At 63.1% G+C, this 26,615-nt stretch overlaps 1 protein-coding gene across 17 annotated transcripts in view; it reads right to left on the reverse strand.

Annotated features, from left to right (window-relative positions):
* Kcnq2 (potassium voltage-gated channel subfamily Q member 2) overlaps nucleotides 1–26,194 on the reverse strand; it is a 52,630-nt gene extending 26,436 nt beyond the window's left edge. For 14 of the 17 annotated variants that reach the window (XM_021726402.3, XM_078052185.1, XM_078052183.1 and 11 more), the window contains exons 1-8: nucleotides 25,716–26,193; nucleotides 11,128–11,218; nucleotides 8,491–8,617; nucleotides 7,831–8,006; nucleotides 6,732–6,857; nucleotides 4,683–4,793; nucleotides 4,008–4,103; nucleotides 1,005–1,099 (exon numbers count right to left, since the gene is read on the reverse strand). In XM_021726402.3, the coding sequence (XP_021582077.1) occupies nucleotides 1,005–1,099; nucleotides 4,008–4,103; nucleotides 4,683–4,793; nucleotides 6,732–6,857; nucleotides 7,831–8,006; nucleotides 8,491–8,617; nucleotides 11,128–11,218; nucleotides 25,716–26,011 (1,118 nt within the window). In that variant the 5' untranslated portion in view covers nucleotides 26,012–26,193. Of the gene's footprint in view, nucleotides 1–1,004; nucleotides 1,100–4,007; nucleotides 4,104–4,682; nucleotides 4,794–6,731; nucleotides 6,858–7,830; nucleotides 8,007–8,490; nucleotides 8,618–11,127; nucleotides 11,219–25,715 lie in introns of all 17 variants that reach the window. The other 3 variants (XM_040275134.2, XM_040275142.2, XM_021726399.3) reach the window with 1 other exon arrangement.
* Between the last annotated feature and the right edge of the window lie 421 nt (nucleotides 26,195–26,615).

Raw genomic sequence — 26,615 nt, forward strand, 5'->3', positions numbered from 1 at the left:
AAACGTGGGAGAGAACGGGGTAAGAAAAAGAAAATAAAAACAAAAAAAAAAATAGTCGGGGAAGAGGGGGGACAACAGAACAGAGAGAATTAGCACAAGGCCCAGCCCCGCCGATGCCCGGCCCAGGCACGGCGCACTGTCGCTGCATGCGTGCGGTCCAGGGCGCAGGCTCCCGGGCTCAGCTCCAGAGGCACCAGCGGGTGGATGTGAGGGCAGGGCCGGGCCACCCATGGCAGCAGGGCCCTCAGGTAAGCCTCGCTTCAGATCCCCACCAGGCTCTCTGCACCCACCCCGGTGGGCAGGGTGGGCAGAAACACCTCGGAGCAGGTGAGAAAGCTGGAAGGACCCCGTCCCGCCGGATGGCCCTCGGGGCAGAGGGACTTAGCCAGCAGCACCCAGCTGCACAGACGCTGTACGCTCCCAGAACCTCTCACCCAGACCTCAACCCCAGCAAGAGCCCAGCACAGACAGATCCTACCCTGACAGCTGACCAGCAGGCCAAGGGGCCCATCTGCCTCCTTCCCAGGCCTGGGTGTCCTGTGCTCTGCCCCGTTGGGGGCACCTGGGACCCCTGGAGAGTGTGGTCTCCTAGCCCAAGTGCCCTCCTGTGGTCTGGGGGTCTCTCCCCTCCCCCACACAGGACCCCTGCTCCTTGCTGGGGGTCACCATCACCCTCCAGATCTTGCAGCTGGGGCCTACTGGCCATGGAAGACTCTGCACCCAGCACTGTGGTCAACACTCAGCTGGTGGTACTGGGGACACATAGCAGAGGACAGAAAGCAAAGGGGCGGGTGAGGTGCAAAACAAAAGCCGAGACGTGGAAACAAGGAACCAAATAAATGCTTTGAAATAAACCACACACGGTTCTTTTTTGAAAAATGCATACATTTTAAAGAAAAAGAGAAATAAAAATCCGTCAAAATAATGAGCAACAGAAAATGGGGCTTAAGAACAGACAGAAATCAAAACCAGCCCAGCACGCGGGGCAGGGCTGGCGCGGGTACCTGTACATGGGCACGGTGACGGTGCGCTCGTAGTACTGCCAGGTGGAGTGCAGGTCCGTGCGGGACAGGTTGGTGGCGTAGAACCTCCAAGCCGACTGCGGGGGCAAGGCCAGCTCAGCGGCTCCGCTCTGGCCAGGCCGCCCGCCCCACCCGCCTCCATCCGCCCTCCTAGACAGGGGGACGGTGCGGGCCCAGGCTGTCCTGCCCTCCTGAGCCGATGGGCGTGACCTGCAGTGTCTCACCCCAGGGACCAGGAAGGCGCACTGAGCGCTAGGCTGGGCCTGTCCTCCAGGCTGACCTCTGCCTAGGGGTGTGCTCCCTGCACTTCCTCCTATGGTGGCACCCAGTGTGACCTGCTGGTCCCCGCAGCTGCTTCACCTTCCGGGGGCCACAGTACATGCCTGCTCCTGTCCCCTCCCCAGGACCCACAGCCACCGATTCCCACTCCTTCTGGACATTGCCTCGTGTGAGAACCACACTCTGGCCTTCCCCGTATGGTTTCGGTTGCTGAGTGAAACGTCCTCAGGTGGCCTCTGTTGAGGCCCAGGCTCTGCTCCTTTTCTTTCTTTCTTTATTCTTTAATATTTATTTTTTAGTTCTAGTTGGACACAATACCTTTATTTTATTTATTTATTTTTATGCGGTGCTGAGGTTCGAACCCAGGGCCTCACACGTGCCAAGCAAGTGCTCTACCGCTGAGCCCCAGCCCCAGCCCCTGAGTACTGTTCCTTTTTGATGGCTGAACAGTATTCTACTGTGTGGAAGCACCACTTCCTGACCACCCGCTTGTCCACTGACAGGTTTGTCTGCCCCCGGGGCTACTGTAAACTGCTTCTGTGCACATCTGTGCACTTGCTTTAGGCACGCCACCTGCTGACTCAGTTCTCCTGGCCAGTGGCTAGAAGTAGCTTGCAGGGTGAGCCACAGCTTTCTGCCAAGCTTCCAGGCAGCCTGGAGTGGCTCTGTGCATCCCGCCAGCAGAGGGCAAGGGCCGCCTCCTCCCACCCGCACTCAGCCTCCCCTGTGGGCGGGGAGTGGCCCCGTACGGGCAAGGCCTGCACCTTCCTGGCCACCAGCAACCTGGCTTGCTGGCCGTCCACTCATCCTCTTGGAAATCCTCTGCTCGTGACCCTCTGGGCTTCGAACCTGCTGTGTCCAGTGGATGCTGGGCCCTGGGCTGCGGTCTCCCGCTCTCCCTACCCAGCACACAGCTTCCAGGGGCCTCTGGCCCTTCCCTGCTTTGCCGCTGTGTTGCAGGAAGCACAGGCCAGGGGGTGTGACTGTCCCACAGACTTGCGGTGGCCTTGGCTCCTGCGTTCAGGTTTCTGATGACCGTTCCACTGATCTTTGTACATAGTGTGAGGTAAGTGACAAGTTCCATTCTTTTAAAATGGATTTTTGAAAAATCAGCCGGGGATACAGCTAAGTGGCGGAGCACTCGGCCAGCACATGCAAGGCCCAGGCTCAAGCCCAGCACTGCAAAAGCAAGGCCCAGCCCCAGGATACCAGCTGTCCTGGTGGCATGTGCCAGGACTCTTCCTGCCCAGGTGGACATGGGGCTCTGGCTGGAGATCAGCCCCTCAGACAGAGGGTCGGCGACGGACTGCTCCGCTGACCTGTGTGTCCCCACCAGGGCAGAGTGCTTCCCGCCGCAGCAGCGAGTCTGGCTGTCCTGCTTCCAGCCTGATGGGGCTGGCATCCACAGCAATTCCACCTGAGCCTCAAGACCAGCCTCTCCAGCTCCAGACAGGGCCCTGGGCTCAGGGCAGGGATGCCACTGAGTCCGTGACCAGTCTCACCAAGACCAACCCACGGGACTGTCTCCAGCCACCGACGTGGTGCGCCCTTCACTTAGCACTTGACACTGCCCAGCGAACCAGCACCGTGGGCGAAGACACCGGGACAGCGGCCCAGCGGGCTGGCTTCCGGAGGAGCAGCCCCTGTGCCTCGGGCACAAAGTGCCTGGTCTCCTCCAGAGCTTCCCCAGGGTGTCTCCTCCCTGGGAGCTGGAGTCACCAGGTCACGCACCTCTCAGAGGGCTGTGCTCCCTGTCCCCACAACTGGTCAGCTTCCCCCAGAGGAAGAACCCTCTGACCCGCTGCTCTGCCAGGGCCTCCATCCTGGCCCACTCATCAGACCCTGGGAACAGCCCGGCGTCGTGGGGAGCCCTGATAGCCAAGCCTGAGAGGTGAGTGCCCTCTCACCTCTCACACCCGGGGGTACAGTGCATGGCACTGCCCTGTGCTGGCACGGGGTTCTCTAGCTGCTAAAGTGACCTCCAGGAGCAGCAGGTGGGGGCTGCTTACTCTGCCCTGAGCGACCTCTGAGCCCCTGTGCACATCCGCTGTGCCAAGTGTCACAGGCAGCGGCTGACTCCGGGTGTCTGTTCTTCTTTTGCAATTACAAACAAAATGGCCATGTGGAGTTTTCAAGGTAAAAGTTGGGCGCACGCACGCACGCGCACACACACACACGTAAAAGCAGACTGGACCAAGAGAGCCACATCTACAGAAGGAAGCAGCAGAGGCAGGCCACGCCTGGCCGGCCATAAGCTCCCGTCACCCCAAGGGTCCAGCAGGAACCTCTGCCCTTCTGCCCACACATCCAGGTGGCCGCCACACCCACCTGCCCCTGCGTGGTGGGACGGGACACGCCGCGCACAGCTCAGGCTCAGAGGTGCACAGACACCGCCGGGACACCATCTGCCACCTGAGTCACGACCCACCAAGCATGGGCCCCACAGCTGCAGAACAGTGCCTGGGACAGCCTGGCCTGGCAGAGCACCCCCAGGACAGGGCCTTGGGCTGTGCAGCCTCAGGCACTGACCCGTTTCACACTGGCCCAGGCCACCTTGTTGCCCCGCAGGTTCCTGCAGAGACAGGGACTGTGGTCCTGTCCTGGGGACAGCCACCCCCAGGCTCGCCCTGAGCAGGCTCCACTCGGCACCAGTAGGGCCAGAACAGGGGCTGTCCCTAGTCCCCAAGGTGGGAGGCTGAGACCCACCTGGATCAAGCCCGCGGCCGGGTTCCGCCTCTTCTCAAAGTGCTTCTGCCGATGCTGTTCTTGCACTTTCAGGGCAAAGCCAGACCCCAGAATGCCCTGCAAGTCACCAGGGTCAGAACAGGCCTGTGGGCCTACAGCCCCAACCCACGGCCGACACCCAGGGACCCCGCTGCTCCCGCCTGCCCACAGAGTCCCACCCTCCATCTCCCAACCCCAAACCAGCTGGAGGCCAGGCCGGGCCAGCCTTCTGATTTGGGGCCAAGGAACACGCTGGCCGACAGGAGGCACAGCATGCCCACACCAAAGCCAAAGGTCAGCCCCTGCCACTGGCCACTGCCCACCCTGGTGCTGTGAAGGCTCAGCAGAGCGCCCACCCCTCTGCCTGGGGTGGGCCTGGAGCCCAGGGAGCCCTGACAGGGGAGCTGTCACCATGCTGCCGTGCTGTGGGTCCCAAGGGCCTCTCTATCCAGGTGTCTGCACAGAAGTCACAGTGACCATAAGAGCTGGTCAAAGTCACAGCTTGGGACCCCGGAGCGCACGGCAGGGAGGCTGCCAGCTCAGGGTCACGGGGTCCAGGGCAGCCTCCACTGCAGCCCGGGTGAGGTCCCCACAGGGTGGCCTGTTGTCAAGGTCCTGGGGACCTGGCCCCTCCCCACAGGAAGACGGGAGGTTTACCGCAGGAAGGGCGAAGAAGGAGACCCCGATGAGGGTGAAGGTTGCTGCCAGGAGCCTCCCGTTCCAGGTCTGGGGGTACTTGTCCCCGTAGCCAATGGTGGTCAGGGTGATCTGCGGGCAGGGGCTGGGTCAGTCCACCAGGCAGGCAGTGGCTGCCATGGAGGCCCCCACCCTGGGCTACTGAGCACTTGGGGACTCACCCAAAGGCTCCTTTACACCCCTGGGGGACTACTCAGAACCAGCTGGACCAACAAGGGGCCTTTGCTGCCTCGGCACCCACCCAGTAAGGCCCGGGCAGCGGGAGTGGCCCCTCATGACACACCCTGAGGGAAGCCTGGTGACCAAGGCCAGTGCAGGAGGTGCTTGCAGGTAACCTGACAACCCCGCCACCAGGACCACAGGGGCCAACAGAGGACATCCCTATCTGGAACCAGGGGTGGCCCCTCCCACCCTAAGAGGGTGGCGCCTTCACGGGGCCCAGGGGCCCAGACTCCAGGCATCTGCCCCAGGCAAAAGAGCAAACTGGGCAGTCTGAGGTCAGGGACAGCAGCCCAGGTGGCCAAGGAGGCTGTGGCCCTGGTGAGGGTGCAGAGCAGTGAGAGCAAGCGCACCTCACAGCCAGCTGTAGGACCTGCAGAGAAGGTTCTGGACACCAAGGGCACTGGGAAACTGGTGCAGGGAACAGGTGGGCCAGGGGGACACTGTCCACCACAAACCTGCCCAGTTGAGGCTTTGCCACAGACTTGGGCCTCGCGTGCAGCTTTTTAACATACCAAGACTTATTTTGGAAGACACAAAACACTAATTTATTGCCCCTCCCCAAAAACGTGGCTACGTGGCAGTGAAAGGTGACAGAAAAGCACGAGTGGAGGGACAGACGGAGAGAGGCCGGGGGCTGTGGACAGTGCGGAACAGCAGTCTGGGCACCAGAGCAGCCGTGGGACCAGGACGGTGGCCCTGGGGAGGGGTGGCCATGCAAGCAGGACCACCATCCCCAGGGTCACACCACCCTGCACAGGGCAGCCTGGAAGGCTGAGCCAGGGAGGCCACAGAGAGCAGCGTCCCTTTCACCATGGCGGGCAGGGCCAGGTTGGGAGTCCAGAAAGGGGTGTCCTGGGACAGTGCACCTGACCCTGGGAGGCAAGCCTCCAGCCCTACCCCAAATGGATGAAAGGTCATGGGTTTGGCCCCCGATCTGGGAGCCTCAAGACAGCCCCACCTGTGCAGGGCTCTCAGAACCCCCATCCTCTCTCCTCCCACGCACCCCAGCACACAGGTAAAGAGCAGGTGAGCTGTCAGTGGGCAGAGAGCCCAGCTCCTCCCAGTGCTGGTGCATGCACACACACACACACACACACACACACACACACACGACTCATGCACATACATACACACATTACACAAGCACATGTGCATACACAAGCACACACATGCACACACATTACACAGGTGAATGCATGCACATGTATACACACATACAAACACATACACACTGCACACATACACACATTACACTCATATACGTGCACACATACACATCACTTACATATATGCTGCACACATATGCTACACATGTATATCTGCACACACACAACACACACTGCACATGCACACAAACACACTCATTACACACTCATTATACACCTGTGCACACTCAGTGTAAACATGTATGTTATACACATGCACATGCTCACATATGAATGTACATACACACGTGCACCCCCCCACACACATACATACACACCACACACATATGTGCACATGTGCATACACATGTGCACATACGCACACATACGCGTGTGTGCAAGTGCACACGCCAGCACATCCACAGCCACCCCCAACCTTTGCCACCACCTCCACAGGCTGTCCATGGGCAGCCACAGGTGGCCCCCAAGAGATGTGGCCAGCCTACTCTTCAAGGGTAGGTGGGTCTCCCCTGCAGACCCTGAGGGTAGGCGCAGCCTCTGGACTGGGCAGGAGGATGTGAGGAGGTAGTAGTGCTCCCTCAGGGAAGCAATGCTGACCCAAGGTCCACAGGCTGGGACTCACCAGGCCCCACCAGAGTGCGTCTGCGTAGGTGTCGAAGTGGTCATTCTCACCCTTCTCTGCCAGGTATACCAGGAATGAGGCCAGGATAAGGCAGAGAAAGCCAATGTACCAGGCAGTCACCAGCTCCTGCAGGGAAGACGGGCCACATCACTGCAGTGCTCAGCTAGCCTGGCCAGGGTCCAGCCCAGAAGCCTACTAGTCTCTGCATCTCCAGAGTTTGGGGTTGACCCCCAAGGCAGACCACACTGCCCCTGCAGGGGTTGGCCGGAGGGTTACGACCCAGATGGGAGGGGACATGGTTGTGCAATGCTGTTGAGCTGGGCCCTCCATCTGCACAGGGAGACCTGGAAGAACAGCAGCCCTGGCCAGGGGGCTAGCACTCACCCAGGTCTTGGGTGTCTGCCAACACAGGCAGGCCTGGAGAAAGCCCTCCAGACAGCTCCACAGGGGAGGCTGGCCCACCCAGCTGCATCTCCCCACCCAACACTCAGGGAGGAAGCAGGGGCCAGGCAATAGGGAGCCCACCTCCCCCAGGGCCTGACTCCTGCCCCTCAGCTGTCACGGCCCCGCAGGGCTCTGGCAGGTAGGAAGACAGGAAGGGACCACTTAGGCAAATAACCCAGCCACACAAGTTTACATTACAGCACAATCTGGCAGGACGGGGTCTTGGCCACTAGGGGCCTCAGGCCCCAGAAACACAGGCACGTGGCTGCAGCCACCCCACAGGTCCCCGAGACAGCAGCCACGCAAGCCACAGCTGAAACAGCCAGCCGGCAGGTGACTCCAGCCGTGTATCGATCCAGGCGCTCAAAACCAGGAAATGAGACACCACCACAGAGCCAGCGGCTCCAGGAGGGGCCCAGCCGACTGGCCATGCAGGAAAGCAGCTTTCCGGGGGCAGATGACAAAATCAGGTAGAGTCACAGAGAGAAACCCCAAGATGGAAGGGGAGGGGGCTGCTCCACACCTGAGCAGCCCCGCCCTTGGCCCTTCCTCCCAGGCCAGGAGCCCTGCAGCGGGCCCAGGGCAGAGGGACCAGGAAGGACTCAGGTGGCAGCGGCCTTGGGGCTGGCTGGGCCCTGCAGCCCGGGTCACTCACCTTGCTGTGGGCGTAGACCACAGAGCCCAGCAGTTTCCAGGTGCCCCCCCTCCGGTCCATGCGGATCATGCGCAGGATCTGCAGGAAGCGCAGGCTCCGGAGCGCAGACGTGGCGAAGACATTGCCCTGCGAGCCCGCGGCCAGGACGGCAATGGAGGCGATGAGCACCATGATGTCTGCAGAGACGGCAGGGTCACGGCCTCGCCTGACCCCGAAGGGGCAGGTGGACACGGCCTCCCTCAGAGCCACTGCCCCCACACCGAAGGGACAAGTGGACACGGCCTCCCTCAGAGCCACCGCCCCCACCCTGAAGGGACAGGTGGACACGGCCTCCCTCAGAGCCACCGCCCCCACCCTGAAGGGACAGATGGACATGGCGGTGCATGCTGAGCCTCGCAAGAATCTGGGAAGCGCCAGGCCCTGGGATGGGCAGTTACCACTGTGCACCCTGCCTGTGGGGTCTGGGGCAGGCTGCCTGGCTCCCGTCCCTCCCCTGACACCCTGCCCACGCCAATCATGGGCTCTACCCATGGGGAGAAGAAGCTGCCAGAAGAGGCTGGTCCTGGCCTCTGGCCAGCCTGCTGCAGCCAGCATGGACACCAGCTCCTTCCAGGCCAACCCCTGTGCCCCACCCCACCGACCCCACCCCATGAGCCTCACCAATCACACAGAAAGGCTTCCGGGCGAACTTGAGTCGCCCCCGCCAGCCGCGGTACCGGCAGCAGCAGCCGGCGGCCCAGATGCGCACGAAGTACTCCACTCCAAACACCACGATGGTCACAATTTCCTGCAGGGAGCCCACAGTTGAGGCCCCAGCCTGATGGACACCCACAGGCAGCTGTGTCTAGGGAGGAGCCTAGGCGGGAGGCCCCCAGGGCCCAGCAGCAAGGTCAACCCCTGGACAGGACACAGGGCCCCATGGGGCCACAGCCATGAGCACGTGGGGGCCTGAAAACCACAGAGGTCTTCATCTGCCCTGTTGGGCTGGGGGGTCCTCCCTGTCTGGGATGGGGGGTCCTCCCTGTCTGGGCTGGGGCCTCCTCCCTGTCTGGGCTGGGGCCTCCTCCCTGTCTGGGATGGGGGGTCCTCACTGGGCTGGGGGATCCTCCCTGTCTGGGCTGGGGGATCCTCCCTGTCTGGGCTGGGGGATCCTCCCTGTCTGGGCTGGGGGATCCTCCCTGTCTGGGCTGGGGGTCCTCCCTGTCTGGGCTGGGGCCTCCTCCCTGTCTGGGATGGGGGATCCTCCCTGTCTGGGCTGGGGGATCCTCCCTGTCTGGGCTGGGGGGTCCTCCCTGTCTGGGCTGGGGGATCCTCCCTGTCTGGGCTGGGGGGTCCTCCCTGTCTGGGCTGGGGGATCCTCCCTGTCTGGGCTGGGGCCTCCTCCCTGTCTGGGCTGGGGGATCCTCCCTGTCTGGGCTGGGGCCTCCTCCCTGTCTGGGCTGGGGCCTCCTCCCTGTCTGGGCTGGAGCCTCCTCCCTGTCTGGGCTGGGGCCTCCTCCCTGTCTGGGCTGGGGCCTCCTCCCTGTCTGGGCTGGGGGATCCTCCCTGTCTGGGCTGGGGGGTCCACCCTGTCTGGGCTGGGGGATCCTCCCTGTCTGGGCTGGGGGGTCCTCCCTGTCTGGGCTGGGGGATCCTCCCTGTCTGGGATGGGGGGTCCTCCCTGTCTGGGCTGGGGCCTCCTCCCTGTCTGGGCTGGGGCCTCCTCCCTGTCTGGGATGGGACCTCCTCCCTGTCTGGGATGGGGGGATCCTCCCTGTCTGGGATGGGTTATCCTCCCTGTCTGGGATGGGGGTATCCTCCCTGTCTGGGCTGGGGGGTCCTCCCTGTCTGGGATGGGGCCTCCTCCCTGTCTGGGCTGGGGCCTCCTCCCTGTCTGGGCTGGGGGATCCTCCCTGTCTGGGCTGGGGGGTCCTCCCTGTATGGGCTGGGGGATCCTCCCTGTCTGGGCTGGGGGGTCCTCCCTGTCTGTGCTGGGGGATCCTCCCTGTCTGGGATGGGGGGTCCTCCCTGTCTGGGCTGGGGCCTCCTCCCTGTCTGGGCTGGGGCCTCCTCCCTGTCTGGGATGGGACCTCCTCCCTGTCTGGGCTGGGGGGTCCTCCCTGTCTGGGATGGGTTATCCTCCCTGTCTGGGATGGGGGTATCCTCCCTGTCTGGGCTGGGGGGTCCTCCCTGTCTGGGATGGGGCCTCCTCCCTGTCTGGGATGGGGGGATCCTCCCTGTCTGGGATGGGGGTATCCTCCCTGTCTGGGATGGGGTATCCTCCCTGTCTGGGATGGGGTATCCTCCCTGTCTGGGCTGGGGCCTCCTCCCTGTCTGGGCTGGGGAGTCCTCACTGGGCTGGGGCCTCCTCCCTGACTGGGCTGGGGGTCCTCACTGGGCTGGGGGTCCTCACTGGGCTGGGGGGTCCTCCTGGCTGGGCTGGAGCCTCCTCCCTGTCTGGGCTGGGGCCTCCTCCCTGTCTGGGATGGGGGGTCCTCCCTGTCTGGGATGGGGGGTCCTCCCTGTCTGGGCTGGGGCCTCCTCCCTGTCTGGGCTGGGGCCTCCTCCCTGTCTGGGATGGGGGGTCCTCCCTGTCTGGGATGGGGCCTCCTCCCTGTCTGGGCTGGGGGGGTCCTCCCTGTGTGGGCTGGAGCCTCCTCCCTGTCTGGGATGGGGGGGTCCTCCCTGTCTAGGCTAGGGGGTCCTCCCTGTCTGGGCTGGACTAGGCTCTGCCTGGCCAAAGCTGGTGACAATGTGGGGTGGTGGCAGGGCTGAGGGAGAGTCCCAGGTGACAGTGAGGAAACAGCTTCCGTGAAACTCAGGCAGCCCTGGGACAGAGGTTGGGTGTGGGAGGGGGCCTCCTGGTGGGCCCACTTTCCTTGAGAGCCACCCCCGTTACCAACGGCAACAGGAATCACACTCCCGTTGCCTTGGTGCCCACCCTGCCCCGGCACAGGGCTGCTGTGAGCATCACGCCCCACCCAGGTGCCACATCTGCTGGGGAGCACCCCACACCTCCAGTGGAGCACCCCACACCTCCAGCCCAGCCAAGAGGGTAGAGAGGAGAGGTGGGTGGTGGAGGGGGCGCTGTCATCCAAGGTGGCGTCACCAGTGCTGGGGACTGAGAGCCTGGGAAGGGCCTCGGGGGCCGCCTCATAGAACCCACCTGGAAGGAGCAAGGCCACATATTTGGGTGCCCCTGGGCCAGGGAGGCCAGGCGCACACGGGCAGCAGGGCTGAGGCCAGAGAGCCCGCAGGTTCTCCAGCCGGGGGCCTGTCTTCTGGGCTCAGCCACCCTGTCCCCGGGCCCAGGCTCACCAGGATGTAGAGGGCGCCCTCCGAGCTCTTCTCGTACTCCTTGATGGTGGAGAAAACGGACAGCACCAGGCAGGAGAAGACCAGCAAGAACCTGGAGGACACGGAGAGCCGCGGGCCAGAGCCCACAGCGGGAAGAGTGAGGGGCGCAACCCACAGCCCCTCTGCCTCCTGGGCCCCTGCCGGAGGCCGCCACACCGGCTCCTCTTCCTGGGAGCCACAGGCTGCTCCGCTGGGGCACAGGCAGCAACCAGAGGCACGGTCAGAAGCTCCTCCCAAGGAGGCAGCTCCTGCTGCCCTGAGGCCGCTGCGGTGGCCACTCGCAATCAGAAAGGGACGTGTCCACATCCGGGGGGTATCCTCACCATGAACGTGCTCTGGTCACATGGCAGAGAGAGGGTCTTGAGGCTCCCCTTGGCCACAGTGACCCTTGCTAACAGTGACGTGGAGGGACCAGAGCCCAGGGCACAGAGCTGCAGTCACAGCTGCATGTCAGCGTGTCTGGGTCGGATTCCCTCCACACAGCGTCCCTTTCCCAGGCCTGCCTGAAGCTCTGGCCACACTCCTTTGCCCACTGGACAGAAGAAACCTCTGGCACCCTCCACCTGTGGATCCGGGGACTGGCCATAAGCTCCCTTGGCTGCAGGGAGTCTCTCCCAGCCCCACACACCCCATCATTCAAGCCACTGGTGCCAGAGAGGCGGAACATGCCACTAGACATCACCCTGTGCAGCACCCACCACCAGCCCCTCAACCAGCCTCTCCAGCCAGGGTGCAGGGTGCTCCTGGTACCAAGGCTGCCAGCCAGCACTGGCATCATCAGCCCCAGGACCTCTGCTCAAGTCAAGCCACATGAAGAGGCCCCATGACCCTAGGTTGCAGCCTGGGGCCTGGTGTAAGGCCCCAGGCACAGGCCTCCCTGAGGATGAAGCCACAGGGAGGTGGCAGTGGAGGACAGAGAAGGGCCTCCACACTCCTGCCTTTAGACAGCATCCGGCTGTGCCTGAGCCTGGACTTCAGACTAGGGAAGCCTGCAACTTCATGCCCTTGGACATGGTTTCTGCCCCTGGCAGACAGAAGACCAGAGCTCTCCGGGCTGTGAAGGCCAAGGCATGGAGGGTCCTGCTGACCTCGTCCCACGCCACCGTGCTGCTGAGCTCTCTTCATCCCTGTAGGCAAGCCACGCTGCAGGTGGCCCAGCAGCCTTGGGTCAGTGGGAACAAGTCCTGGGTGTGCGGAGCCTTTGGGCACACAGGCTGGAGGCCAGTGTTTGGTTACCTGACCTGACTGGCTCTTTTCCTTCTCTGGGAAGGAGGCGCCCAGTGCCATGCTCACCTAGCACACGAGGGGCCCTGGCTTTATCCCGGGACCACCCATAAAGAAAAGAAAGCCCTTGAAGCACCATGGGAGCTAGCCCATGGGTGTCTCGGGAGACCTGGTGTCGGCCCAAACCCCAAAGCTGGGCTCCCTGCCCAGGAGACTGCTGGGGCCTGATGCAGCAGAGGTGGACGGGCAGTACAGACCCAGGGGTGTCAGCCATGCAGCCCGGCCCTCAGCCCAGCCTCTGCATCCCCAGCCCAGCCTGGTCCACAGGGAAGGCAACTCAAGGATGCCACTGGACAGTGCCACACACAGTAGGTGTCCGGGCCCGCCCTCCTGCACTGTGCCACCTGACTGCCCACAACCCAGCAGGCAGCCCTGGGGCCCTCTGCCCACTTGCTCTCACAAGCCCACTGCCCTCTGTGCAAGCCCACTGTGTCCAGGCTGGTTGCCCATGCTGGTCCCTCGCCGTTCCCTCACCCCAGGGCCTGCACCATGTGGAGGGTCCTCAGCTCTGCTCAGAGTCACGGCTGAAGTGTCAATCACACTGGAAAGTACAGCAACTCCTAGGCCATGTTGACACGACACCCCAGCCACCATGAGAGAACACGGCCGCAGCCAGGGCCAGGGCCTGCCGCTGACTCAGCAGCTCGGGAGGGAACACCCCAGTCATGCTCTAGGACAGTTGCGGGCACGGAGGCCTCTGGCCAGGAGCGTCCAGCCCAGGTCTCCAGGCACACCGGCCTTCACCAACACCCACCGGCACACTGCTGTTCAACCTGCACAGACTCCCAAGAGGAACAGCACAGCTGACTGGGGGGCAGGAGCCTCTGCCAGGCCAGCAGTGCGTGTACCCAAGGTGAAGAGTGGGGATGGGGCACTCGGGCACAGTCCCTGCAGCCGAGGCCGAGGGGCCAGGGCTGCACAGGACGCGCCAAGCTCCAGAGCCGCATGCAGAAGCTGGAGGGGCCCTGAGGGCCACAGGGGAACTGCCCGTTGCCAGCTCCACTGCCTGCTCAGAGTGGGGGCCACCAGTCTCCCAGTGGGCCGCTGAGGACCCCCCATATGGCCCGGCCTGAGCTTGGCCACAGGGACCTGGGCTTGGGCCCGGGTCCAGCCCTGCCCGCTGGTTCCAGGGCAGGGGGAGCACACCATCACCAAGCACTCTGAGACCAGCCTGCTCCTGAAGCCAGCACCTGTCCCCTGGGCTAACCCTGTCACACGCACTGGCCCTGAAGCACAGCCACCGAGGCAGTCCCCTCCCCCAGGGCGTGGCCCCAAGGACAGCTCCTGGCAGAGGAGCGGGCAGCGTGCAGCAGAAGCACAGGCGGGGCCCTCTGGCACAGACAACACACGCAAAGAAACGGCACATTTCAAAACTGCAATTAATTTCCTCTGCTCATTAGTCAATTGATTCAATTAACTGAGCCCTGAAAAGAAAGTGCAGACATCTCGTGTGCCTTCTCTGGCCACTGTGCCCGCCTGATGGTGTGACCTCCTGAGGGAGGACAGGGGCTCCTGGGCCTGAGCCAGGTCCCCAAGGCTGGGGCCCTGAAGCACCCACCCCATCACAGAAAGGGCTCTGGGACCAGCTCAGCCCTGCAGACAGCACAGGGAACCCAGGGAGACATGTGCCCTGGGCCAGAAGCAGCAGGGGAGGAGAGAGAAGAGCAATGCCCAGAGGATGGGGAGGACAGGTATGTCCAGCATCCAGCAGAGGGGGATCTGGCCAGGCCTGGAAACAGGACAGGGCCCAGGACAGCACACAGACCGGATCCTGAGTCCACAGTGTCTCAGAACTGCATCACAGAGTCCAGCTCCTCACACGGAAAGAGTCCTCTAAGTTAAAGCACAGGGGGGGCCTCGGGCCTGCTCTTAGGGGGCTCTGGCTGGGCATCTCAGAACCTTCAGGAGACCCCAGAGACACGGGGCACCTTTGACACTGCCGTGACTTGTGGATCAGAGCCCTTCCAAGCAGCCTGGGACGCATGGAGCCAGCGTGGAGCCAGCACAGAGCCGGGGCGCAGCAGATCAGCCCCTGGAAGGCCCCTGTTCCAGTCGCCCAGGAGGAGAGCAGGGAGCACCTGGCCACCCCACGGAGGCGGTGCTGGGAGCCTCGAGCAGCCTGCCCAGAAGTGCCCACCGTGCTTCACGCTTTGTTTTTACGTTTTCTGAACAGACGGCACAGATGGCTCCGCGGGGGAGCTGGTGCAGGGGTGGCTGGCGGCGGGCACACAGGGAAGTGCTCCCACGCACTCCTGGAGGCCCGGAAGAGGAAGGAGCATCCACTGTGCTTGCAGGGCCTCCTCCCCAGCTTGAGGCTCCCCAGGAGAGGCCCTGGCTGCCCGGGGCTCCAGGCCCAGGTGAGCGGGGAGATCATCCCAGGTGCCGCCAGGGCCCTTCCCTAGACTACGGCTCGTCCCACCCCACATCAGCCCCATGTCCAGCTGAATGTGGGAGAAGCTCTCCGGGCCCCTTCCCACCTAAAGGTGCCTGGGTGACCAGTGCCAGCCAGCAGAGGCCTCGCCCCACACTCCCCTGCTTTTCAGAGACGGAGGCTGAAGCTCCGAGGTGCCAGACTCTGCCACCTCCTGCCTCTGTCCCCGGGAGGGGTAAGAATGGGCTCCCTGTCCTATGGCCCTAGGTCCCTGGGACAGAGGCCTCAGGGATACGGCACCTGACAGGGTCCATCCCTGGAGCCCCCCCGGTTGGGGAGGACTGGCCCAGCAGGACAGGGTGGGGTGACCACCCTGAGACCCAGCCCCACAGCACAAGGACAGCCAGGGGACAAGGCCCGTGCTGGCTCACGTGCAGGGCTGCTGCCAGGGCAGCACCTTCCCTTCCCCGGGAGAGCACAGAGACCTCAGGAGGTACGGGGACCAGAGCCTTCCAGAACCCCACAGAAGCCACCTCTGAGGGGACATCAGACTTGGGAGTTGGTGCTCCGCTCACCCAGGTGTGGCCAGGCAGCAGGACAGGAGCCAGCAAGGCCCACAGTCCAGCCAAGCCTGAGGGGACAGAGAGGAGCCGCCTCCAACAGAGAATGGTGGGGTTCCCGCGCCCAGACCGGAAGCACCAGGGGCTTCCCGACCCGTTATGGTCAATAGGTCCAACTCAATGCCTCCCTGGTAGCAGCCCCAAGGAGACCAGCACTCCAAGCAACTGGTCCCTGGCCCCAGATGGCCCTGGGCAGCCCCACTGACCCCTGGGGATCAGGCCACCCAGGACCCCCAAAACCAGGCACAAGAGGCCACGAGGGAGGCTTGGCCACAGCCCTTTGGGATCCAGAGCTCCAGAGCACATGGACCATCGTTCCCAGAGGAGACGGAGGGCTCCGGACACAGTCTGAGCTCAGGGTGGGGGGTCCCCTCTTGACGTGGCCTGAGTGCAAGGAGGCCCCAGCACAGAGCAGGGGACGCCCACCCCAGCCAGATGACAGCCGTGTGGGCAGCTTGCAGCAGGGACCAACAGTGCAGGACTCAGGCGTGAGGGCAAGTGGGCCCCACCTGGTGAGGGACAGCCCCTCTTTTGTCCCCTCACCTCCCCCCACTGGTCTGCTGCAGCTGATGTTTCTGGAAAACCCAACAAAGCCGCTGCCGCCTCATTCCGACCCCTTTCCTTGGCAGGGCTTGGCTGGGGGACAGAGCCCGAGGCTGTTCCAGTGGCCCGCAGACACTGCCCAGACCCCCACTGTGAAAACTGTGCTCCCGCCAGGCACCTTCCCAAAGACCAACTCCAGATGGCCGGGGCTCCACTCCCATCTGACATATGTAATGTGGTCAGACTGACCGCAGGAACAGCAGGACAGGCCCAACCCAGCACCCTGCTCTACTCCCCAGCCCGGGGAGTGCCCTCAGCTGCAGTGGAATGGGCGGGAGGGGCTGGCCGGAGGGCTAGGATCCTCAGCACTGTCCACTCCGCAGGGCACACAGTGTCCCCACAGGAGGAAGGTGCTCCATCCCCACTTTTCAGAAGGAAATGGGGGGTCTGAGCCAATGGCATGGCCCTGTTCTGGCACCCCTCTTCCAACAGATGCTGTGTTCTCACGGGGTCCCTTGCAGAAATTGCCCCTTAGAACAGGGCTCATTCCAATAAAGTTGTACCCCCTGGGCTGGGGGCTGGGAGCACCGCCGGGCGAGGTGGGGATGAGCAGCCAAAGTCCCTCCCTCTGGCCCACACTCAGGGAGGCTCCCCAGGGACATCCTCCCGCCTTATCCACTAAGTCGCAGCCGGCACTGCCGCCTGGAATCTAATTTCCCCTAATAAACTGCCCGGCTTGCAGGACCTCTGCCTCTCTGGCCTCAGGAGTGGGGAGGGCGGAGTGCTGACGGCCGCTCCGGGCACAAACCGGACATGAAGAATGGCTGCTGGGTCTGCGGCCAGGGAAGGGCAGCAGCCACACTCCGCTGTGGCCTCTCCCAAGCACACAATGCAGCTGTCCTGCCCACAGGCTGCGTGGGCCTGAGGCCTGGGGCACACCTCACACAGAGGTGCTCAGTGAGTGCCTGGGCCCCGCAGGTGCAGCTCAGGAACCCTCAGGCCCCACAAACACCCCTGGCCCACCAGCCCCCATGCAGCCCTCCTCCCAGTGGCCTCGGGTGGCCAGCAACAGCTGTCTCCAGGAGAGGGGTTCAGAGGTACTTCCCTGGCCTCGGCTCCCTAACTACGCATCCTAGCAGAAACTCAAGGCTCACAGGGGCCACTGTGCTGCTACAGCAACCTGTGCCCTCCCCAGACAGGGTGGGTATCTGGTGCAGACGGGGCCGGGGCTGGCAGGACACGCGCCAGCTCAGCAGGTAGGGACGGCCTCCAGGTTTGGCGCCTGGGTCCCTGGAGATAGCAGCTCCATGCACTTAAGCTGCTCCCTATTCACCACAGGTGCTGGACGGAGACCAGGGTGCACAGGGCAGGGCTGGCCTGGATGCTCTCCCCAGGTCCACCACCCTCTCCACCCAACACAGGTGGTCTGGACCCTCCCAGAGTTTCTCGGGCTCTTGCCTCCAACATGCTGTTCCTGTGTCTGCTCCACGGCCCCGTCAGGCCACCTGCATCCGCCACTGGACCACACTTCAATCCCAGAAGCACAAGGAGGCAGCCCTGCTCACACCCTTTCCCTGGCCTGGCCTCCCCACATGCCCACCTCTGCCCCTCACTCCCCTCCTGCTCTGAACCTCACCAAGCCGACTCCCCGCCCAGGGCCTTTCCTTGCCTCTGGCTGCTGCCTGGAGTGCCCCTCTACGTGGGCACAGGAAGGCCTCCTCCTGGCGGCCGCCTTCCTTCCAGACTGACCCCACCCAGCACTGCCCAGTGCAGGTATGTGCTCACTCACCGTGGGCAGGGCCTCAGCCCTCTGCCTCTCCACCTGAGCACCTGAACAGCAAGACCCTGCCCTGCCCAGGTGACTACAGGGTGCAGCCCAAGCCCAGCTGCAGCCAGGCCCCGTGAACAGGAAGTGGAGGAAGGTGGGCAAGGCCCGGGAGCCTGGCCAGCCCAAGCCTGCAATGGGCAGAAGCTTCTCACTGAAAACAGGGCACATCCCCAGAGAAGCAGCGTTCAATCAGAGCACCAGCTCACCACCCACGGCAGCGCTGTCCACCGCAGCCCAGGACAGGGACAACCCATGTCCCTGGGCACAGGGGAGCCAGGCTCCAATGCACCACAGTGGGGACACTCTGGAGGGGCCCCACACAGGGAGATGAGCTGGACACACAGGACTGACTGGTTGGAACGTCCAGTACAGGCCCATCCAAGAGGCAGGAAGGAGAGCACAGTGCTGGGACCAGGTAGGAGCTGCGCAGTGACCGCCGGTGGGGACAGGTGTCTGGATGGGGCAATGACAAAGTTCCCTGAGGGATGAGCGGGTGGCCCCAGGCTATGGAGCCATTCACTTCCCAGAGGCTGTCAGGAGACTTTCTCCTCCATTTTTAAAAACAGTCAAAGCCATAAAGGCCACCCACAGCTGGGCCACTGCCCGCGTGCCAGCGGCTCTGGATGCTCTGTGCCCAGGCAACACCCACTACAGGTGTCACTGGGGGGTGCAGGAATGGCGCCCTAACTGAACAGGACGCCCGAGGACAGGCACACATGCAGGGTCCTGGCACGGCACCCTGACTCACACCCCACCTGCCCCAGTGTCTCAGGCCAAGCCATGGCACAGCCAGTCCAGGAGGAAAGCCTACAATGTGCCCTGAGCACAGGAAAAAGTCAGGGCCTGATGCCTCCTTGTCCAGATGTGCAGAGGGCTGCGGCCAGGAAACCCGTCAGGGGGGCCCAAGTGCTCCTTCCCAGACTCCCCAGCATTTCCTTCTCCTGTAAGGGGCCAGCGCGACTTCTGTAACCAGAAGAAACAGCCCAGCCAGGAGCTGCTGGGAGAAACAAGCAAGGCTGGCCCCCGGGAACGCAGTGCCGCCTGCCCCCAGCGGTGCCCACAAGCAGCACTCGTCAGAGAGCTGCCCCCACCCAGGCCCCTGTCATGGCCCCAAGGTCCCCAGGGCCTCCACCAGGCAGGTGAGCCACACACACTGGGGTTGGAGTGGGGCCTTCCACCCACAAGGAGGGCCACCTGGGCTCGGGACGAGGACCACGGAGAGCGCCCTCCCTCCACTACGCCCAGCCCTACCTCCTACCTGGCAGGCCTGCCCATACCAGCCACCTGAGCAGGAGGAGAGGCGGCGGGGTCCAGAGCCCTTGGCCGTCTCCTCTCGGACACTTCTCCACAAACACATAACAGGCATCTGCAACTCTCCACATCTGGACCCAGAAAAGCATTTTGGGACAAGAACATTCTGCAGTAGGCAGGCAGCTCCTAGGAACGGGCCCCAGGCCTGGACACGCGTGAAGAGGTCTGTGGGGGTCTCACGGCAGCACTCTCTTCACTGGCGGAATCCCAGAGACAGCCTCTGTGTCTGCCAACAGGGGACCCTGGATGTACCCTGGAGCAGGGGTGCAGGGACCTTGGAGGGGCGCAGGTGGCTCCCCAAGCTCAGGGAAGGACAGACAAGAGGCTGTGGCCAGCACAGAGCTGTGTGCAGCATGAGGACCAGCACAAGGCACCGCAGAGCAGAGGCAAAGAACTTCTCTGGAAGAAAGAAGAAACCAGGAGCCACAGTGGACCTGGGCAGAAGACAGGAGGGGTACTGGGCTCACTGAAGATGGTTTCACGTACTCCAGAGTTCTCCCTGTGTGGTGTGTGTGTGGTGAGGGGTTCATGAGGATTTGATGTACTCTGAAAGGAGGGGACAAGAAGAGGATAGCCTTCCCCACTACTGGCCCTAATAACCCACCTGGTCTACAAAGAGAACCCCAGACTGCCTCCCACCCCACCCTGGAGCCCCTCTGCCCTGGTCAGTCTCCTCCAGGGACACAAGCACAGGCGGGCTGAGTCCTGCCCCTGCCCTGGTCTGCTGCTCAGGGTGGGCGGATGGGCTGCCCAGTCTCCAGCGTGTCCCTCTCTCCGCCCAGCTCGGGGTGTCTGCAGCGAGGCTCAGAGCCACCAGCAGGAGCAGGGCTGCAAGTGGAAGCCCCCCATTCCACAGCCCCTCTGAGGGGTTCTCGGCAGTTCTCAGTCCTGACCTTGCTCCTGGGCTCTTCCTCCTCAACCTGGGGCCCCAGGAGGAACTGGGTCTTTTCCTCCTACTCACCCCATACATTTTCTTCCTAAATAGAAAAGCAGCTGTGAAGACTCAGGGTAAGGGCTCAGGGGTGGGACGAACCAGCAGGCCCTAGGCCAGGGTGGGCCAGGAGAGAACACAGCCCCTCCACAGACAGCAGGGTGCCCAGAAAGGACCCTGCCTGCATTCCGGGCAGCTCAGAGCTCATGCAACAGACCACGCATGAGGCAGTCGAAGCATCTCTGCAGACGCTGTTTCTAAGCAACTCCTGTTAGAATATTCTGGAACAACTTCTCTTTTGGACATTCAAAAAATTCCCAGTCATCCTACAAGAGACGGAAGACCTGGTTTTGTTCCAGTGGGGTAACCAGCAGTGCCCAAGGGAGCACATCCCCCTCCTGTTTGGGAGCTGCTGTCCTCAGGCCTCACTCTTCTGCAAGAAGCTGCAGCTCTGCTGGAGGATGGGGAGGCTCAGAGCGCCCCCTAGTGGGCAGGTCTCGCCACCCCGGCTGAGGAGGGCCTGCTGTCCCAGGGGGCCCACTCCTTCACCTTGGGCACCCTGGCTCCCTCACAGCAAGAGGCACCTGGGGATGGGATGATGAAGGGAATGCAAAGCTCCCAGAGGATATACTACACAAGGCCACAACCTTGGACGCTGGCATGTCCTGGCCCCGGGCCCCACTGGCGATGCTCACACCTGCCCACTCTTTTATTTTAATTATTTTATTTATATTTTAGTTGTTGATGGACCTTTATTTTATTACTTATATGCAGTGCCGAGAATTAAACCCAGGGCCTCCCAATGCAAGGCAAGTGCTCTACACTGAGTCACCACGCCAGCCCCCATCTGCCTACTCTTGACAGGAGCACATGTCCCGGTACTCAGAGAAGCAGGGCTCCTGGGCACAACAGGGACAGCAGGAGGGCCTGGCTGGCAAAGGGCAGGCCGCAGCACACAGAGCATAAGTCTCCTGCAGCCCTGGCCTTCCACCCCTTCCCCAGGTCCAGCCAACTGCTTCAGCTGCCACCGGGGCAGGCCTCCTCCTCCACCCGGCGCCACACGTCACCACAAGCCAACGCTGTCTTAAGAAGCTCCCGGAGCTGTCAGCAAAGCATTGTCACCACAGCTGAGCTCCCGCCACGCAGGAAGCAGCCCTGCTTGGCAGGCGCCTGCACTTGGGGGCAGGCTCGTCCTAAGGTGGGCTCAGCCCTGCCAGCCAGCTACAGGGCTGTGGGGACACAGTCTGCACAGGAACCAAAAGTCCACAGGCTGGTCCTACGAGGTCTGAGGGGCTCCCTGCAAAACCTAACCACAATGGCACTTTTCAGGCCAAAACATGCTTCTCCATGCCCCAACCCAGAGGATGCAGGAACACGGACCACTTGGAGCCTAGCAGGAAGACGTATCCCAACACCCATCCCAGGGAAATGGCCAGAACCTGAGGCCAGCCCTGCTGGACAAACAAGCAGCTGGGTCAGGTCCAAATGTGTCTCTGAGCAAACAGCAGCCCAAACCAACCAACCCCTCAATGCTCACCATCACCCAGTGGGACCAGAACTCTCCAAAGGTCAGGCTGAGGGGTGGAAGGCTGTGGGAGGCTGCTCAGAACAGGGCCAGCCATCATCCCTCCTGGCCCTCCACAAGCAACCAGGACCAGGTCCTCATTCTGCTGGGGGCCAGCCCATCACTCCCACCAGCAGGTGCTTGGGGTCTCTCATCAAATGGACACTCTCAGCCCAGACAGTGGTCAGCCAGGAGCACTCAGGCCAGCAGAGGTCCACTGTTTCATTCTTGGCTAACACAAAGTGGGAAAACACTGAAGACGCCGTGTCCACTGTGGGACTCTGCCCAGGATCATGGGCGCTTCAGGACCATCCTGGGTTCAAGAACATTCAGAAGTAGAGACAGGCCCCCCGTCCACGTGGCCGGCATACGGGGGCCTCACGGGGGCCACGCAGGGTCCACATCAAAGGCCTCCAGGTGTGCTGGCTGCGCTGTGTGACCTCCTGAGTCTCCAGAACCTGGCTGGAAAGTCTGACCCACCCTGACCCACACACACACGTTGTCCCCACTCTGACTTGTGAACCTGCCAGAGAGCTTCCTACCTGCGGTCAGCTGTGTGTTCCAATCCTGTGCAAACTCAAGAACGTTCACAGGCTCCCTCCACAAGTGAGCAGAGAGGTTAACCATATCCCACCGTTCCGGAGTAATTCCACTTCAAAGCACTGGCGAGGACTGGAAATCCTGTGACGAGGCCACGCAGTCGGACAAGCTCAGGCCCCCCAGAAATGCAGGTTCCCTGGAAACCACAACTCTGAGGCATTTTTGCCTTTGGGGAAATTTCCATAAGATTCTCAACTCCTCAGTCGATAGACACTTCCTCCCAGGAGAGCCGCAGCAAGCAAGGCCTGGGGCCTGGAGAAGTTGACAACACGCCACTCAGTGACTCGGTCTCTTCCCAGCACATGGGGTGCTGGGTCAGCAGAGACCAGAGAGCCTGCTCCTGTAAGCGGCCACCTCTCCTGCGTGTGCTGCGTGCGGCCTGGCCTGCAGTTGCCCCTCGCAGGCAGCCAGATGGAGGACATGCAGACATGAGGGCCTGCATGTGGGGCTGAGGCTGTACCTCCTGCTGTGCGGGGCTTGCCCACCGCCACAGGCCTCAGAGCTAAAGGCAAGCAGGGCTGAGGGAGGCGGCCCAAGGGCAGCCTGGACTCAGCCCCACTGTTATCCTGGGCCAGGCAGAGGAAGGAGCCCCAGCTGGGTGCCCTAGGAGCGTCAAGCAAAGCCCTGACCCTGGGATCTGCTCTTGCTGTTGTGAATGGGAGATGAAGCTGGTGGGGCGTCCACAGCCACAGGCCTGGGACCCCAGAGGCCTCCACAGGGAATCGGGACACTGTGGATGGAGGAATTCGTGACCAGCCCAAGCGCTGAGCTGGTGCATTGGGTCCAGCCCCCAGGCACAGTACCTCCCCACTCCAGATGCTCCATCTGGCCTGTTCTGAGTGCCACTCTCCCAGGCCACCCATGGCACAGGTGTCCTCGTCTCTGAGGTGGAGGCCCCAGCCTTGGGCAGGACAGGCTCTCTCAGCCTGTTTCCCACACACCCCTCTGGGGGGCGGGCTGGGGGACCAGTGACTGCCCCTCAGGAGCAGCATGCCTGGCAGGCAGCCCAGGAAGGACCACCCTTTGCACTCAGGCTCCAAGGGGCCCTACAGTGCTGCGCAGACGGGAGCCCTTCGGGAAAGGGCTGGGGGCTGGTGTCCACCAGCTTGGAAGTGGCTCTGGAGACACACAGGTGGCGTGCGATGCCTCTTCCAGGGGCCTGTCAGAGTCCTGTGGCTGGTGAGTCTGGCTGACCTGACCCACCAAGCCCTGGGGCCAGAGAGCAGCCGCCTCTGCCCACCCTGGACAGCAGCTGTCCTTCAGGGGCCCAGCAAGGATGGCCAAGAGACTGACAGAGCTCCACCCCTTAGAAACCAGGCTTTGGTGGCCGAAGACAGAAGGAAGTTGGCCCAAGGGGGCCCGACACTGCCAGATGTGGGACTAGCTTCCACTGTGAGCCACAGCCCTGTCCTCCACGGGCCATCCAGGGCCAAGGAAGGACTCGATCTTCATTATGAGTTAATGGACAAACCGAATGGCGTCTGATACAGAACACGGGCCAGTTGTGCAAGGCCAGCAGGGGACATGAGGACTGGCCACCTGGTCAGGAAGCTCAGACCACCAGTCCTCCTGAGTCGGGAAGGGGCATGCTGGGCATGGAGGGTCCCACCCTGGAGACCTGGGCATGGGTGATGAGCCACAACAGCCATACAAGATGTCCCACCTGGCACAATGGGTCCGAAGGCACCTGCAGAGGGTGGACAACCCCTCTCAGTGGGTCTTCACAAGGCCCAAGAGACAGGGAGAGGCGGCACCCCCTTTACCAACAAGAAGATGGAAGCCTGCAGAGGTTGAAAGCAGACCCTAGTGTGTGGCCTGGCACCTCCCAGAGGCCCTGTTCTCAGACACTCTCCCTCCTGCCTACCCCCTGCCAGAGGAGATCTCCCTGCCAGAAAGGCACCGCTTCCCATCAGCCTCCCCTGCCAGGGAGCCCCGGAAGCCCCATGCCTCAGTGAAGGAGCCCAGCAGAGGCCTGAAGCAGGCTAGAGCCGCTGCCTGGGGAAGGTCTCACCCCCAGCGCCCCCAGCTGCATGGCAGAGGCTGCTCTCTGAAGGGGATGGTCCTGACTCGGGGCTTTCCAGAGGAGACGACCCACAGACCTCACAGCCTGCCACTCACCCAGGATGCTGCAGCTCTAAGGAAGGACCCAGGGGTGGGACCCACACAGGGCTCCTGACCCAAAGGGGACCCTGAGGAAATGCTGATACTGCATGGGGGACTCTGTCCCGTCCACACCCCAGAAGTCTTCTCTGGCCACGACCTGGATGGCCAGAGACGGTCCCACAGAAGCCTTTGAACCCCAGACAGGCAGGGAGCAGGGTGCTGCTGGACTAATAAGGACAGGCGCTGGACCCGGCCTGGACCCTGCCTGGACTCTAGGCTGAAGAAGCAGATCCCTCTCACTGAGGGAAGTGGAGGCCACACTGGCAGCACCAGCCCTGCCTACTGGGGGCCTGAAGGCAGCGGGGTTCCCTCGAGGGGCCTTCCTCCGTCCCAGAACCACATTCTAGCACCCACACAGGCACACACACCCTTCGCAGCCCAAGCAGGCAGCTGGCCCAAGACTTCCCAGAATCCGCTCCTCACTCCAGACCCAAAATGCCTCTTCCACACAAAATGGCCGAGTCTCGGGGCTCTTTCCTGTCCCTGGCTTGGCTGGAAGGGGAGAGCAAGCGCCCTCACACTGGAGGCTCTGCTCACTACCTACACACACTCCCACACGCACTTGCACACCCAGCAACTCCCACAAAACCACACTCAGAACAGGCAGCCCCCCGCCAGCCTGCGCCAGGCCCCACAAGAGGGGCATAGCCAGGTCCTGGGCGGGCCTCCTCCCAGGCTCTGGATGTGCAGGGGGGCACCGGCTGCTGTGTAAAGACTGTGCTCAGTTGAGGATCAGGGATGAGGGCTGGCACCAGTGGGGCACTGGCCCAGGACTTGGGCTGGTGAAGTTAGACCCCTCCCCATTTCAGCAACCCAGAAGCTCCCATGGAGAGTGAGAAGTTGGAAGGATGGCCAAGGAGAGGCCAGCCCCGCCGCACCGCTTGGTTGCGTGGGGGCCCCGCTGCAGAGCCCCCCCAGAGTCTTCTGGACCCAGGACCACGCAGCCCTCCTTCCCCGCCGGCCCTTTGTTCCGCGAGCGAGCGGGGCTGTGGGGAGGGGCCTCCCGCTAAGGGGGGCTGGGGCGCCAGCGCAGCTCGTCCTGCGGGGGAGGGGCTGGTGCAATTCAGCTGGGCGCCTCCGCCCCACCTGAACCGCCCTGACCCCGAATTTCTTCCAGACTGCTTTCCAAAACCACTCTCTGATCTCTGCCCTTCGCTTAACCAAGGGACGCAGTGCCCAGACCCAGACCCCTGGCACACGCGAGACTCGCGCGGGCATGCGGACACACACACAGGGGACTCTCCATCCACGGCAGCTCCACGCCCGCAGTCCACCCGCGGCCGAGCCTGGGTCGCCCCCAGCCTGCTGTGCGCAGCGCCCCGCCGGACACTCACACGTAGGCGTGGTAGATGAATGCCCAGCCACGGGGCCGCTCCAGCACGTTGTAGAGGAAATTCTGCAGCTTGCGGTAGAAGGCGTTGCGCTTGGGGGGCTTCCCGGCACCTGCGCCGCCCGCGCGCGGCTTACTAAGAATGCTGCCGCGCTTGGGGGCCTCAGAGCCGGCGATGAGCAGAGCGCCGTCCCTAGTGGAGTCGGGCGCGCCGGGGTCCAGCCCCACGAAGCCCACTTTGAGCTTTTTCTCCCCGCTAGGGCCGGGGTACACGCCACCGTTGCGCGACTTCTGCACCATGGTGCCGGGTGGCGCCCCGGCCGGCCGGGCGTGGGCTCAGCGGGGGCGGCGTGCTGGGGGAGGCGCAGGCCCCAGGCCAGGCCCTCGGCCTTGGAGCCGCATGGCCGAGGCGGCAGAAGCGGCGGCAGCGGCTCCGCGCTCCTGCCGGTCCCGGCCGCGCGCGGGGACGCTGCGGCCACCTCGCTCCGCGCGCGCCTTGGTGCCCGGCCCGCGGCCGCGCCGGCTCCGCCTGCTGCCTCGCCCCGCCCCCGTTAACTCCTGCGACACCGCGCGGCAGCGCCCCGGAAGGGAGGAAAGGAAGGGAAGGGCCACTCTGGGTCTCAAGGACTCTTCTCTCCCTATCAACCCGCCATGTGCGCATTGATAGGGATTCCAGCCCCTGCGGTCACTCTTGAGGCAAACGGGGCCATGTAAGCTGGCCATCTGACCAGGCCTGAGCTCTCCCTGGGATCCCAAAGTGGTGCCAAGCGCCTGACCCTGGTTGGACTCCCGCCAGCTGGGTTCCAGGGTGGACACCTCCGGTGGAGGCGGGTACTGGCTCTTGCCAAATTCTGATTTGATCTGCTCCCTGGGCTGAATCGATCTCAGCCAGCTTCAGGGTGGA

Source organism: Ictidomys tridecemlineatus, chromosome 5 (genome assembly GCF_052094955.1).
Source record: "Ictidomys tridecemlineatus isolate mIctTri1 chromosome 5, mIctTri1.hap1, whole genome shotgun sequence".
NCBI lineage: Eukaryota > Metazoa > Chordata > Mammalia > Rodentia > Sciuridae > Ictidomys > Ictidomys tridecemlineatus.